The 16944-nt window shown below is 37.3% G+C and overlaps 1 protein-coding gene across 8 annotated transcripts in view; it reads right to left on the bottom strand.

Moving 5' to 3' along the window:
- L3MBTL3 (L3MBTL histone methyl-lysine binding protein 3) overlaps positions 1-16944 on the bottom strand; it is an 85999-nt gene that overhangs the window by 22568 nt on the left and 46487 nt on the right. For all 8 annotated transcript variants that reach the window (XM_075035688.1, XM_075035685.1, XM_075035681.1 and 5 more), the window contains 5 exons: positions 9756-9832; positions 8310-8395; positions 5871-5981; positions 4145-4259; positions 809-911 (listed from right to left, as the gene is read on the bottom strand). In XM_075035688.1, coding sequence (XP_074891789.1) covers positions 809-911; positions 4145-4259; positions 5871-5981; positions 8310-8395; positions 9756-9832 — 492 coding nt within the window. The remainder of the gene's footprint in view (positions 1-808; positions 912-4144; positions 4260-5870; positions 5982-8309; positions 8396-9755; positions 9833-16944) is intronic.

Below are 16944 nucleotides of genomic sequence, written 5' to 3'. Positions count from 1 at the left end.
ATTTGCAAAAAGGTAATCGGATGATATTTATGATACGTAATTCTCAACTTAACGTTACATTAACTGTATATCCCTTACTGAAATACTCAGGATTCACCCTCATACTGTAAATATTTTAAAAATAATGAAAATTTGACTTGGTAAATGTTTCCCATTTACTCTGTCATTGTCTCTCTGTCCCCCATTCTGTTCTCCCATTCTACTGCTCTCCCTATGCCAACTCTCCTCTAGGACAGCTTGGGATGTCCACATTTCTGTATTATATTTCTGAAGGTGTTCAACAAAAGCATCTGTAGAAACACTAGGTACAAACAGCAAGTTGTACAGGCTGTCATTTGGGAATACATCAACAGGAATTTCCTTTTTAGCATTTTTCCAAGCCAACTAGCAAACCCTCACCCCTGCCAACCAAGCAGAACAAAAACATCCAAGCCATAATAGAATTAGTCGCCTCATATTTCAGAAGGTTTAAAAGTTATTTCTTTATACATATCGCTCTGTAACATTTTGCAATCCGGCCAGCAAGCTGCGGAATCCTCACAGGACCAAGATACAGAGTAGCTGAATCTATCAATTGTGACAAAAAATTATGTTCGACAAATCTTATCTCTGGTGAAATGAAGTTGCAGATTGCTAACGTTTATTTCAGCATGCTCACCATGGCAACTGAAATCATTGCATATTTAGGTTTACATGATTTTATTTTTTTTTCCAGCTTGGATCTGTTTTCTTGTGAACAACAATTAAAAAAACCATGGGCACACATCACTCAATTGAAAGAGTAAAATTACAGTTTCATAGCACATACCTATGATGGCCAACATGTCTTGCTCTTTTAATGTGCCCAACTCCTTTACATCCTGCTGTGGGACACCCTCCATGCTCTAAAGCTTCCACCAATTCCAAAGGACCTGCATGTCAGGGGAAATTACATATGAGATTAAAAAAAAGTATCTAATCTTTAAAAGTTACATAAATATGCAGGAATACCAGAGTATCACAGTAAACATAGAGAAGAAATAAGCAAACAAAACCTAATTTTAAAGTACTTTAAAAATGCATTCTGCAAAGGCATGATGGAGATTCAAACAACCTAATCCACCAGAGAAATAATTTCATTCTGTGAGTAAATCTCTACAGGAGATCTACATCTATGTAAAGAATGCAAATCTTAGAGGAACTCTATGACTTCAAATTTCTCTCCTATTAACTACCTGTAGCTGGAACCTGGTTGTTTTGCAAGAACACAGATGCTTTAGTTACCCTGCTATTCCCAAAGATAGGGATCTGTTTGTAATAGGTATTGACCTTCTCCATTTTTTGCTCGAGTTTTCCAGTGAACAAGACGTGAAAACAAAGGCTGAAAACACTACTAAAAAGAACAAGCCATAAGGAGATTTTTGACATTTTTATTTATCTGAATTTGTAAGTCTATCTGGTTCTCATCATCCTGTAACAATGATGCCTGCAGAGACATTAAAGCATGTAGCTGTCAAAACTAGCTTTGACGTTCAAGCAAACATAGTATATAACCCATAGCTTCATAGCAAGTGAGAGACAGACCTACTCCAGTACATGAAACTGAGAACACCTCCTGCACATCTGCACACATGCACTGCCTCTCTAGTACTGGTTTTACTGGAAAAGTACATGGACTTGTATCTCCCTCTACAGATAACAATACTGACATAAAAAGGTCTACCTAAATAAATTTTCCTAGATGAAAGATAGGTTCTTGCTCGCAGATGGATAATGAAAGATGGAGAATTATTATGTATAATAAGGACAGTCCAAAAGCATTTTTTAACAAATGTTCCACTTATGCTAATGTTACAATACTATGACTACACTTAAGTCTAAAGACTTCTATAGGCTTTAAAATGGTGTAATGGATGAGAGAACAGAGAATTTTATCTTTTCTACCTTTATGCAAAATTGATGCCTATAACGTAACGAGTTGGTGGACTTGGAGGGAGACTTAACCTAATAGGGATGCTTTTGAAAGGGAAGTCCTGCCTCACTGATACTCTGGTTTTGCAAAAACTAGCTCCCTACAAATGGTCTCTCTTCACTTAAATTCAAACTCTCTAAAAATGTAATTTAAAAGAGCTACAACTGGCTGTCCATATTTATGCAAGAAGCTGCTACTTACGTCACTGTGAAACAATATTAAAATCAACACCAATACATGGCTCTTCATTCCCTAACTGCTATCAGAAAGTTCATAATCCATCATGATGGCTTCACTACATCTTAAGAGAAAACACTATGAATACATAAATACTGGGAGAATAAGACCATTATGATAACTGCTCTAGACTAATATTGCTAACATCGTGCAGCGTTCACCCAAAGCTTCCAGACTGAGGAAATTGTGCCTTGCAAAATATTTTCTTCCCTCCTTCTGAAACCTTTTCACAAAACCTGAAATGCACTTTAACTGATGTGGAAACAATATTAGCATTTTTATAATATTCTATATTCTATACCATATTCTACAGGAATAACACAAAGTCATATTGTTGGAAGAATGTAATATTCAGCAATCATCCTATTTTAATAGTATTTGTGCAGTTAATTATTCTTTTTCTATTTAATGGACATTTACTTTCCCTCCTGTCACATTGTCCATATTTGGTTTCGTAGCTTAACTAGTATCAAAAAGTCACTTCCACCAGTCACATGCTGAAAGAGATGAACAACGCCTCCTATGCCATCACCTAGAGGAGATGATGTGTTGTATGCGACGGACATCTGCATTCTGTTTCTTTTAATGTCTCCAACAAAATGAATGTATGTGTGTTATATTCCCACCTAGGCTAAGATTTTTTTTTTTTCAATTTTAGGTAATAGAAATGTCGCAACCTTATTCAGCTCTTTTGCCATATGATACAATTTTTATTTATGTGGCTACCAACTACTTTTTCCCACTGGACTGTTCCTTCATTCAGTACTCAGGATGCACTTCTCAGATTAAGAAGATATCCAGCATCCTGTCTTCTCCTCATTATTCACTCTGTGCTTTGGCACTTACGGCACTCTATTCAGACTCTCCTTTGAAGGCAGAATGATTAACTTCCTAACAGGCAGTCATCACTGTACCACTGGAGTGCTCAAAAAACTTATGAATATATTCTGATCATGCTCTTGATAGGAAACATTTCTTCTTGACATTTTAGAGACGCTGAATTGAGGTACAGAAATTTTCAGGTAGTACGTTCACACAATCTGTGCGTGCCTTATCCCAGTTATTTTACATTTAATTTTTTCAGAGTACTTGGCATTGCTCAGCATTTCTTGTTTTCCAAGCACAGCTCTTTCTGATCTCAGTTACAGCTGTGAACACTTGGCACTTGTGCAAACCATACCTCAGAGTCACAATATAAAACAATCCCAGAGAAGAGCACTCAATTAGAAAACATCTCTTCAAAGTTTGGCTAAAGTGATTTCACTACCATTATCCAGAAACACAATGGCATAGGCAGGGATATGCTTACCACTAAAGTCTCTTCTCCCTGCAACCTTCGGTCATTTATGACAGACCTCCCACTTCTTCAACAAGTAAAACAAAATCCCCAGAGAGAGCAAACTGATAAATACAGTATTATTGGTAACATGCCTCTGTTAGATTTATCTTCAATGTGGGCACCATTAAACCCTCTTTGCTCAGCTGAAGAAAAAAAAGGAAGTTAGCTGGTTTTGAGGATTTGCCACAGCATTTGAAAGGAGTGCCTTCTCAGTGCAGTCTGGACTCCTTTGGGCTAAAAAGCATACTAACCTTCAAGAGGACGTGGACAGAAGATTTTAAGAGTAATACCCTATCCCAACTGAGTGCCACAGCAGTTTCATTACTGGCTTTGAGAGGGCCGGGATTTTATGCAACAGATCTTTATCACTACTTCGGGTTTTGACTGTGGTTCTTATGCATACAGAGAAACACTGTATTTCCATTACAGTAAGGGTCAATAAAGCTATCTACTAAAAAGTGATTAATTACTGACTGTTGATTTTGCACTAAATGTAACATTTACATTGTTTTGCATATCCTAGTTGCTACTCTTCCTTGGATTGAACTGGCAGAGAAGGAGATAGCACAGTCCATGTGCCTTTTAACATCATTACATTATAATGTGATTTCTCTTACTAAGTGGGGGCTGAAGAGGGTGTCCGGTTTTTGTACACCAGCCTGCAGGATGGATATCAGGGCTATCTACATCAGTCCAATAATCATAAATACCATCCCAGCCGTCAAAATGGACCTAAAATCAAAAAGGAGAACAATACATTTTAGATCAGAAAAATTCTCTATAAAATCAGTTTCCCTAAGTAATCTCTAGAAATGACATGTCCATTACAGCAGTCACTTTAAGACAACTATTGAAGTTACACAGAAAATACATGTACATTAGATTCTGGACCCAGACATACTCTCACTGAAGAAAAGAGAGAGGTGTCATCTGGTTGTTTACTATGTCTTGCATCATCAGGCTCAAATCCCAGAAATAAAGCAGGTAAGTTTAGTTCTCACATTAATACTTAAATTAAGCAAGAATTTCTGCCTTTTTTCTCTCAAAAAAACCCCCCAAAATTCAAACATTTTTTAATGTCCTGTTTGACCAGGATTTAATAATAGCAGAGCAGTAAGCAAAGGCCTAAAAAAATGGCATTTATCCATTAAAAACAAACAAAAACCCCCAACATACAAGTAACAATTTTACTAAAATTAGACCATACAGGATAAGGAGTTGAAACTGAAGAGAAAATGAAGTATGTGACTTCCCAAAAAACCACTGGTATGGGCTATACATGCGTTTTTTTCAGGTAAAAGCTAAGTATCTTCAAATCTTACTTGACCTCTCCACTAGTAAATAGCTGAGATCTCTCATGCATGCAGGTGGATGCATGTACACACAGATACATACAGAGCTCTTTCAACATATGCTACAGAGTCAAATTAACACCCTAGAAACTACAAATCCTGACATTTTAATAAATTAGGCTGGGGAGGGTTTTTTTTGTTTGTTTTGGTTTTGGTTTTTGCATGACCAAATTAAAAGTTTAGGTAGAAAATGTGTAGGTGTGAAGATATTAGTTCTGATGACTCCATACCACCAGTTAATTCAGATTCAAAATGAAATGTCAGCTGCATTTCTGCTTGAAATACCATGTATGCCTAATAAATCTGTACAAACTGCAAACACAAATATCCTTCATATCCATCTAACTGGATATCTGGAATATGCTAGCCCTTTTAACGGTTAAGGGCTTCAGAGAGTAAACTAGTTTTGTACAATAAAAGAAAAATAATTCAAGTATACAACTTCCAGAAAACTGCAATTTCTTTAAAATACATTATCTGTGATTAATCCAATCTAAAGTCAATAATTAATATAAACTTCAGAACTGCAGAAGTCACTGACAAGACACAAGAGATCAGGGTTCTTTTTTTATATCTCCCTTATATCTCTCTCCTTTCCCTGGAAGTTTATAGAGACAAGTTCAATTAACCTAGGCCAAATATTTTATGGGCCCTAAAACAAATATCACAGCAGCCCTTTGACACTTGATATTAAATGATCACATTTCTTGATAGAATAGACAACTGTTTTATATCAACTATTCCCAAAGCAATTTTTGAACACATTCAACTCTGCTCTCTAACTACCTACGTCAGCAAATATAACTAAGAGGATAATAGAACAACCCATTCCAAAGGAATTATATGCATATTAATCAGTGAAAAGCTTAGCAGGACACAGCAATGTGACTCGTTTCCTCCTGTGCTTAATTTTACAACTACAGGATTTTGGTTTTATAAAGCAGTCATCAGTCACTCAAGCAGGATAGTACAGCAAGACAGAAAAACTTACTTTTATTCTATAGTCATCAGTATCTACGATAGTTGCTACTCTGATAAATACTGGATTTCTCTTGTCAACCACTTCAAGTTTCATGTTTTTCTGAAAGCCATGAGAAGGTTTCTAGAAAAGAACAGTATTACAAGAAACAGAAGAAAACCTCAAAAATCTCACAAAACTGTAAAGTATGTAAAATACATAGCAAACTTTCTGCTTTCATTTTCTCAGATCTGCTCTCCCCTCCAACAAATCCAAGTATAAAAAGATCATTCAAACCAGTGTTACTAAACTAGAGAAATAAAGTCACTACTTTGGGATTCCAGGTTCTCCATTCAAGCCCTCCAAGCAAGTAAGTAGGAATCTTTATTTTACATCAGTTGAGTTTTTTCCTAAATTCTCTAGAAAAGTTTTCCCAAGATTTTGGCCATCAGTTTCAATGCAGTATTGAATGAAGTATTACATACCAGCAGCCTGAAATGTCTATGAAATTGTCTACAGGAAATATATTTGTGGGTTTTAGTATGTATTTTCGCTTTGTGGATCAAACACTCTTTTTTGGTCTCCTACTGAAAACATAACTAAACCATGGTATAACAGCAAATACTCACTCAGAACCAAACAGGACCAAATACCTGGTTTGTAATACTGTTTTGGCAAAAAAGGTGTCTCTGTTAGTAGTATCAGATTTTATCTTTGCCATCTACAGCTATGAAATCTAAAGCAAAAATTATTTCCATTTTAAAGGAACATATGCACAAGACATGTTATGTTTTTTATTTTAGATTTCTAGGAAAATAACGTATCTGTCTCTCTAAGACTTTCCAGAACATCAGTGTTTTTTCCTCAGCTGCAGCTTAAGAACTCTTATTTTCTCCCATAATACAATATAATATACTGTGGCTGTCTCAGGAAGCCTTCACCCAAACTCCAACACAATCAGCGGTTTATTCCCATTAAATAGTTCTTATTGTTTAATCACAATTAGCATGAATATGGTTACCACTATATTAGTACAGAAAGCAGGGAGGGGATTTTCTCTGGCTGTGAAACCAAAAGGCAAAGCACGGCTGAATCCATGCAGTCAAGCTCTCCTTCCCTTCCATCCTCAAAGGCAGATGACCTTGTCTATGCGACCTTTTGGGACCTACACCATCCCTAGCCGCTCTCTGCTAGCATGGTTTCTGGAACAGTGTTGAGCCATGACAGCTAGTGCTCCCTCAATTTAATGCTGTCAATGCCTGCGTTCTTGTGGCATGTCCTTTTCAGTTTCCTGGCGCAGACACAGCCAGCCGGACCCTGTGGGCCACTGGTGGGGTGTTCCAAGTGCCAAGCCCTGTGGCGTGGCTGTTCCCTGAATGCCAGGGGGAGAAATTAAAACATGAGAGATAAAGAAAATGTTTGCTTTTAGCTTGATGCAGTCAAGGTCACAGCCCTCCACTGTTTTGCCAAGGACTATACCTCCCAGATATAACCCAATACCTTTCTAATCCTTGCTCTGAGTCTTCTTGCTGCGAACGTAACACTGAGACCCATTATTAAGCCAGACACATTTTGGAGTGATAAACTGCAGGTCAGTAATAAACTCTGGTGATCTACTGACCCCAGGAACTGCTATGAGCACCACATTTCTGCTTTCATTAATCCAGCTCTTAGCAAAGTGTTATTCAGAATTAGTGACCCTAATCTGAAAAGCCAAGGCAAACCAGCTTCAGCACGCTGTGAGACAAGGGACTGGGAGCTAGCAGACATCTGACACGGGTTCCTAACTGCAATCCTTTCTGCATTAACTGACCAGTCCGCTTTCCTCACTGAAATCCTAAGAGCTCAAGAAAGATGGGTATCACTGAAAGAAACTAGCAAATACGAAGCTAAAAGAAAAGAACGTTGCCCACAAACACCATAGTTAAACTGGGGAGCTACCTGTAGATGCTGCCCATGTACCCTAGTCACAAGCTCGCAGAAGAAAAAGTCTACTGAAGGGTATTAAATACAAACCCTCTCTCTTGGCTACTGCCAGAGACAATGGACTAGATGGGCAATGAGACTGACCTCCTACAATAATTTTTACATTCTCACTGTATTTATTGCACCATTTAAAATGTACAGATAGAAATACATAGGTTCAAAATATGTTATGATGACTCAGTAGCTATATCATTATTTCTAATAACTAGGCAGTCATTTCCTATAGTAAATTACATTCATTAGTAGTATTTCATAGCACTTAATCCCATTTATAATGACTAAAATAATAAAGTAATAGTGATTTATAATAATAATTATCTGATTTCTGACAGTGAACTGCAAACTTGCATAAAAATAAACCACCTATTATGCAACTAATTAACTGGATACATTTAGAAACATAAGAACACCATATATGTATTCTCTTCTTAAACTAATTAATTATATACACTTAAAAGCATGAAAAAAATAGAAGCATTTTCTCACCACTTTAAAAGCCCTTGCAGGTGCAGGTAATGAACTGGTTTCTTCCAAATACTTCTCCCAAGAAAAATGCTTAGCATGTGGATAATCTGGCACAGAAGAAATATGAGCAGAATTAAACATAGCAGCGCAAAAAATAAAATTGGTATCTAATTTACAGAATGCCTAACGCTTTCTATTCTAAATTGTCTCTAACACATTCACCATGTAGGCTAAAAAACCCAACAGTCTTCTCATACGCAATGCTGAGTAGCTAGCAGAAGAAGTCACAATTGCTTTGGATATGAGAATATAAATAATATGGACTGGAAAAATCTGTCCACTTAATTCAAGATATTAATTCAAGTATTATAAGCCTAATCCTGTATTTTATAAACAGTAATTTACTGTCAAACACAATCTAATCAGTTAGCTTTGTACCACAGTACAGCACACCCGACTACTTTCTATTCTTTTAGTGAATTTGTTTAAAGTAAATTTCTAAAAAAATAGCCTGGACATTTACTGTAAAATTATTTACAGACATCATGAAAGAAGATGTTGTCTTTCTCAGAAAGTGTCATGTTTACAAACACTTTATGCAAGGAAAAAAAAGACAGCTTTGCTTTTAAAGAAAAGGCAGTGCCTGTCCTTTGCCTTTACTCTGCACTAGAAGTTTAACTTGAAGTTTAACCATTATGATTCACAAACTAGAACAGAATGAAACCAATTATGATTTGTTTTAAAAGGGATTTCACTTAATAATAGGCTGTAATTAACCTCCTGACAGACAGATTGCTTTTCAAAATTGCTGGCTATTAGAATTTCTGTCAAAGTTGGTTTTAACCAATTAAAATTTTCCATGTTCTTAGACCACAGATAGCAGTTTCTGCAACAGGGCATTTAGATCATCCAGCTATACACAACAGTCCTGAAAAACAGTGGTGGTCTTATATTTCGTACTAATGAATGCACTTTCATTCTTCTGTATAGTCTCTCTCATTGTGTTTTCCTCCCTTCCAAAGAGCCCTTATAAGTTTGATTCTTTGATCACATAACACAATCTTCTCATTAACCCATTATCTTGCATGTTTAGTTCACGTGAAGATGTTTTTCTTAAGCAACAATCTCACACACCTGGAATTTGTTTTATCAGCATTTTCACAATATGACTCTTAGCATAAGTGAATACATTCAGCCAAAAATACAAACTTGTTCAGATTCCGAGGGGTATCTTACGTGGATAGATGTCTCTCTACTGAAGCAGCATACATGTGCATACTTAATACCTAGTATCTGTTTTATTTCTACTTTCAATATATTGTGTCCTGTAAAAAAAAGATCTGTAACTCCCCAAATACCAATTCTTAATTACAGAAAGAAAAATTCAGGAGAAGTAACAATAAGCTTATTGTAAGTTTTAATGCTGCTAGCTGACTATAACCTCCTTAAATATCTCAGATTACAAACCTGGTGGGGTGATGAGAGTTCTTTTATGTTCTTTACACCATCCAACAGGATGAATATGTGGGCTAGCTGCCTCACACCTGGAGGTGGGGAGAAAAAAGGGGACTGATAATGCAGTTCTTCAGACATCCTATTATGCTTAGAAAACAAGACATACAAAAAAGATTTAACAAATTCCAAATAACCTACGACACCTTCAACTTACACTTAAACTGCAAACATAACCTGAAGGTATGAACACATTTAACCCAGACTTGGTATCACCTAAAGAGGCATAAGGCTTTATTTACAATTTCACTGAAAGATCAAAAAAGTCATGTCCTTGAATTCAGTGGTAGATCCCCATTGAGAAGCTATAATGCTGGACCTGAAAAATTCATATATAGAGACTCTTGGTAGAAACATGTTGGCTGGTTGCAAGAACACAGTAATCCCATCAAAGACAGATGGGGTTTCGCAATGCCAAGACTGAAACTTTAAACCAAAAGCTTAAAGACCTTGATTAATCATCCAAGTTGCACCTGAAGGCAGATTAGAAAATCATGCATAACTGCAATGCACTGTCAATAACAGGTAAAAATTCAAAACCAGATTCTGAGTGGTTTGAATGGAGCTATAAACACTTCATTACAACCCAGCAGCACGTAAGCAAAGTATGCCTAAGAAAAACTGTCAGCAAAAAAGAATAAAATAGCATTCTAGGCCCCAAACTGCCTGAAAGAATCCAGAACTAATCAGTGATCCAAGACTGCAAATTGCTCTAAAAAAGCTGATCAAACTCTCTTACTCAAGGGACTAACAACTTCCCATATTTTCTTTCATGTGCATCAAATTTTACACTAATGCTGTTGCTTGTGGCATGCCACAAGAACCACAGAAGACTAGCAGAGGCAGGGTGAGCTACACTTGATATGTGCTGGCATCTGTCTGAAGCAAGGAGAGATCGCTCTCACTGTGCTCATTGGTTCAGTTACATCATGCTTAGAAGAAAGCAGCAGTGGGTGCTCACTATCAAATTCTGTTAGCAATTAAAAAAAAAACACACATTCTGCAAAAACTTAATTGATATAAAAGCAGATGAGAGAAAAAACTGTTTAACATTCAGTATTATTTAATTATTATACATAGAACCATATAATTTTATTACATATTGTTATATTATTACTTTGGAACATAATACATTATGTACAATATAACATATAATGTATATAATATTTAAAGTATATACTACATACTATAATTATATTATCACTCAATATTATTAGTAAAGGCAAAAAGTAAGACTGATCTACAAGAAAAGTAAAAAGCCATCAGACTCTGCTATGAAACATACACCATCCCTATGTCTGCATCAATACTTAATGATTGGTTTTGAGTTGGCTGAACAATTAACAGTGTTTTTTAAAGAAGTAGATAGTACTTATGTAGTCAGGGTGACTAAGGAACATCATGCTGACACAAAAAGCTAGCATTACTCTGCATGGCACTGCACTACGCCATGCGAACATACCATTTGCCTCTATTTAGCTGAAAACTCATATATGACCATGTAATTCCCATGTAGATCTGTCCTTAGGGACCTTGCTTCTCTTAGGAGCCTGTCCCACCTATTTCCTTCTTTAGTTAGATAAATCCAATATTACAGTGCACTAGCTCTCGCTTCCACTATTTCTTAACCCGAAAGGTGCTTCAGTAGCTGACATCAAACATTCCCAGCTACATGCCCTCTCTCTTCTGGAGAACCCTATCAGCATTTCCATCTCTCCAGAAACCACGAGCCCAGCGCCTTACTCACTCCAAGGATCCACCAAGGCCAACAAACTGCAGTGTAAGTTGAAGTTGATAAGGGCTTCATTCCCTATTCCCCATGGAGGGATCAAGAAACCAAGCTTAAGTAGCTAAGTGGCATTCTAGATAGAAACACCCTCTCTCCCTCCTGCTGAAGGAATGCTGCTTTCTAAACACTCCTCAAATATTTAATGAGAAAAGAAGACAAGCAGAGAGCATCCATGCATGAAAACATGGACTTCATATACAATAATCATTGCATAAAATACTGAAACACTCATTTGTGATCCAGTTTCTATTTAATCCCTCTCTGAAGTCAGTGTCTCAACCATTAGGCTGGAGAGCAACATGTATTCTCTCCTGTAGGGGTCGGCGTTCGGAAGATCTCGCGTTGTCACGGAAAGTTAGAGGGTTAGTCGCAGCCTTGTGATGTACCTGTAACCCCACCTCCCCTTGTTAGTATAAAAGGAATTAACTGCGCAATAAAAGCGGGAAGTTGGCGCTCACACTGCGTGTGTTATCTGTCTCTTTCCCTGGTCCGGGCCGACCAGTGATCTAAGCGTGGCACCTTGATATGTAGCGAATGCTACACTCTCCCTTTACCGTCAGCCCAAGGGGTACTAATGCAAAATACCTGAACACCTGAACAGTGGGTTTGCTCTCCCTGATTGTTATAAAATAATCATTATCTGTATCTACCCAGAAAGTATTAGCATGCTGGAAGTTCATATTAAGTTCCCCTAATTAGTAGTACTAATTTATATATTTTTTTAAATATCACATGTTGATTATCTGTAATACCTAAGAGGGTGCAATGACAGAAAAAAGTTTAAGGTAAATTAGCAGACACCCTAACTCCTTAAGGCTCAGATCAAAATGCTAGGTCTGCAGATCTTGAACACAAACATATTTTAAGGATTGCAAAAGGAAACAGTACAGAAAAGACTGTAAACTGAACCTTGGGGTACTACCACATTGCAGTTTTGAATGTGTGCTGCATAAAAGAAAAACGAAGGAGCACATCATATTTAGAATACACAGAATAACACTAGTATGTTTTTTTTAAATCTGAAAAGTAATTTCACATGATGTCTAAAATTCAGTGTGGATGTACTTCAACAACAGAAATGCAGGTTTGGTGTCTTGGAAGCATTGTCTCACAAGGAGCACTCCTCTAGCCTTCTACTTAAAGAGAGTCAAACACTAATGATGAAAAATATTGGCCAACTTGCTACAATTACCTTGTGGCTTTATGTATGAAACAGCTCTGCTACTATCTCTTTGTAATGATGCCAAATAGATCAATTTCTAGCAGATAAAACCTATCTTTGACAGACTCTGTAATGGCTCTGACAATAGCCAAGGATTCAACTGACTTCAAGAATACCAACCTGTTGTCCTACTACAATATATAAAGCTATATTTTATGTATTTAGTATTTATAATATCACACCAGGCACTCTCTAAATCACTGAAGCTGCCATTAATAAAAGGAAACAAAAGGACTTATGTGATAATTTTGCACTGTTAAAACTCAGCATCTAACTCCTATAAATTCTTTGCCCCAAACAAATCAGAGAAAAGGTGAATGCTTCATGCTCCCTCTGTCCTCTTCCTTTCTCATTACAGTAACTGTGAGGAGAAGCTAATGAGCAAGGCTGGGGGGGGGGGGCTAGCACTTTTCTACCCCTCTCAAGCTGGAGTTTTAAATGGAAGAATTTTACATGGATGAGGTATCCTTCTGCACTGGAAGGACATACTCTCTCACTTCCTGAAATGTTTTGGAGTAATGTCCACAAACTATTTTCAAAAGTCTCCTGAGTTAAATTTGGGTACATACTCATGAGTCTCTACAGTATTATCAGTATTATACTTAAAATAATGAGGTAGACGTGTAAAAACACTTACCAGGACAAACCTTCTAAATGCACTTGTTCTGTTTTGCTTTTTCAAGCACAGTTTGAACATACATTTTTATAAAATTCTGAAAAGTAAATGCCATTGCACACACTTCTTGCCTTGAAGATTCAAGAAGCAGCAAATGACCAAGGTATGTCACAATGAAAGATGCAGTCCTGGAAGATGCTCTGACATTACAGCAATGGGAGCGAACACGGAACAAGTGCTACACACCACAACACTGCAAAATAGCACTACAAAACATCCACAATATTTTCATTTGGTTTAAAAGAAAACTCCAGTCATTACCGATGAGCCTATAAGAAACTTCTGTAACCACGGTGGCCTCAGGAAAAAAAAAAAAAATCATCCCTGTTCCAGCAAAACCAGGTCATACAGTCCATCTTTACCTACCGATTTCACACAGCCTTTTAGCTTCAAACAGTCCATTTTACAATAAAAAGTAGAGATCAGCAAAAGTCACACACAATTTAAAGTAAAACTATTATGCTTTAATGTGTGTTATTTCATGGACATATTATCTAGTTTGGAAGAACAATAATAGTCTATCAGACTAAGCCCAAGACTTGTCAGCTAGAATGCCAAAGGCTACTCTGACTTTTCACAACCAATTTGCTGCGTCCCACAGCTTTTTAACTCCTTTGTTCCAAAACAGAAGGCAGATCACCCAGCTCATGCTCTTCATAAAACACGATGATCCATGAATTGTGAGGATGCTTGCTAGGCCAAAAAAGGTTACCACCACTAGCAGGAGCTGAAGAATTTTGCACCTCCAAACCTACCTACCCCTGGACCGCAGCAGAGCACCACCACCTTCCACCAAGCAGTGCAGTGGTGACACACATAAGCTCAACTAATCAAGCAAGATTATAATGTCCACACAATTCATGCCTCTTGTGATCCATTCTTTCTGTCATGTGAGAACATGCAGACAGAAAAAGACATCTATTTTCCATACTGGACACTAAAGCTAATCCAGGAAGCTGAAGCAGAGCCAAAAGCAGCAGAGCACGCCAGCTGAACCTGTAAGAGAACCACACAGAGAGACAGACCAAACAGCAGCTCTGCTAAGTTACAGACAGCTTAACTACATCAAAGCAGGCAAGAGCTACGTGATGTAAAAGGCCAGGAGGAAATTCTGCAATAAGGAAAGCCAAGGGCAGCTGGCAATGTGAGCCTCTGGAGCGTGCGTCACTCTGTGTGAAATGAACATGTATGCAGTTCAACAATCCTTAACTCACGGCAAGAAAGCATGTCTTAACAGGAGACTCAGATATGGAAGAAGACTTAGTATTTTTCTATTGGTCACTTTCAGCTGTCCTGTTAATTATTCCCAAAAATCTCTTTCATATATACAGCTCATTCAATTCAGATCAAGAGAGATGGATGATAATGCTCGCTGTTAAAAAAAAATGAGTATTCACTTTGTTTAGAAAAACATTTTCCCACTGGGTTTCCACCTGAAGATCTGGACAGAGTTTTTATTTATTCATCAGCACTTTCTTTAAAACAAGATGTATGTGTTATAGTCATTTTCTGTTTTGAAATAATTTCTGATTTTCCCTTTTGGGAAAACAAACCTTTTGGTATTTTGGTTTTCTCTTTATAAAATGTAGATACAATCTGTAATGAAAATGTTATCTATAAAAAAACCCACGCATACACACGTTATACACATAGATAATAATATGCCCTCAAGAATGCTACTTATATGACTTCTTGATTGTGAGGTGCCAGTCATCTAACTGTGCATAAAAAAAGGAGGGGGGGAAAAAAAAAAAAGGAAGAAAAACATAGAAACCATCCTGCAGCCCCATCTAGTGCACAAGTGAGAATACTTCATCATTGGCAAGTGTAAAGCTGGTATTAATTTAGGTCAGGACTTCCCAAAACATGGTCCATGAGGTTATGGTATGTGTCCAGAGGTGGCATAGCAAGCCACATTAACATATTTTCTATTTAAAGTCTGATAAGACAGCTGCATGGTGATTTGCATGAAATTTTAGAGCTTTAGGGTCAAATACTGTCCATTATCCATTTAAATAGTTAAAAGTATGCACCGTGACTCATGGTTCTTTAAAATTGTTTTATCTTCTTTTTGGCATAATATAACCCCTTCAAAAAGACTTGTTTCTTTCAAAGAGAGAGTGGAGCAAAGTTATTTATCTCAAAAATGAAACAAGCAAAGCACAACTTTTAAAGACTTGGATGTTAGCAAAGTAGCAGATGCTGGTGGAGAGCAGAACTGGCCTCTTATTTAGTCTCACACCAAAATTCAGTCTATTCCAAAACTCATACAGATCAGAAAATGGTTCAGAAAAATCAAAAGCTGATTTGTCTTCATAAGGCACTTTAGAATCATTTTTTCTATGCAAGGCAGACAGCTGAGTGTAGCATGGGACACTGTATTTTCTCACACTCCTGGTAAGCTGATCCCAAAAGCTGCCTGTAGGACCTTCTCTGCAGGAGAAGTTCAGACCAAGACCTAGACATGGATGAGGGCACCCAGAAGCCTCTGACCCAGTGAGTTTGGGCTACAGCATGTTCAGCACTGCCATCGCCTCCATCTCTCATGTGGGCAAACAGCAATAAGCAAGCACAGCCTCATCCCCTGCACAAGCTCTATCTGTGTTTGGGTTTGGTCACAAAAAAATTTGGAAGCTGAGGTGCAAGCAGAACAGATGTAAGAGAATGGAGAACTGAAAGCCAGCATGGACCTGTAGTTAATTCATAGTTCAGACATACCCAAAGATTCCCAAATGCTATTTCCAGGTTCAGTCAACCTTAAGAAAATTTGGAAATTCCACTCAGAGGGAATGTCTTTGGCTTCAAAGTAGTATTAGTTGTTTCATCAAAAAAGATGGGACAGATGGAAAGGACCTGATGGCTTGTGCAATATAGGTCAAAATTCTCCTTCCTGAAGGAAAGTCTTAAATTTGTCAATTTTCTTCACTCTTCTTCCCTCTAAAAGCCACTGCCAAAAAGCAATTTAATGGGATTTATAATACACTGAAAGTATCACCACCATGCATTAAAGAGCTGTAGTAATGACTAATTCTAGCCAGGGTACTTATTTTCAACCATTAATGTATTTTCTAACACTCAGGGAAAAGGCAGGAAGAGTATCTTCAGGCTGAAAGCCTGAAGCCTAAAAAAGCTGAGGTGATGGTAACAGATTTCTGTTGCCTGAAGTCCAGTAAAATCAGTCAACTGTCTTTTAGTTACCCAAGAAGAGGAAAGAACTTTTAACCTGATTGAAAAAGTTCAATCTACTCAAACTGACTAAATCACAAAAGGTATAAAGAAAAAAAAAGGTCCTTGTTTGAAAATAATCAACTATATACACTAAATACATCATTCCTCCATTGTAATTCCGAGATTGAAATGTATATGCAGGTAAAGGGAGACTGTGAGGCTCTGCTCTGGGTAATCCCAACAGAACTTCTCATTTTTAATTACAGACACCAGTTGGTAGATGTGCAAC

This window comes from Buteo buteo, chromosome 9 (assembly GCF_964188355.1).
Source record: "Buteo buteo chromosome 9, bButBut1.hap1.1, whole genome shotgun sequence".
In the NCBI taxonomy this organism is placed as follows: domain Eukaryota; kingdom Metazoa; phylum Chordata; class Aves; order Accipitriformes; family Accipitridae; genus Buteo; species Buteo buteo.
The sequence above is the reverse complement of the archived record's forward strand: the minus strand, read 5'-3'. Positions and strand labels throughout refer to the sequence as shown.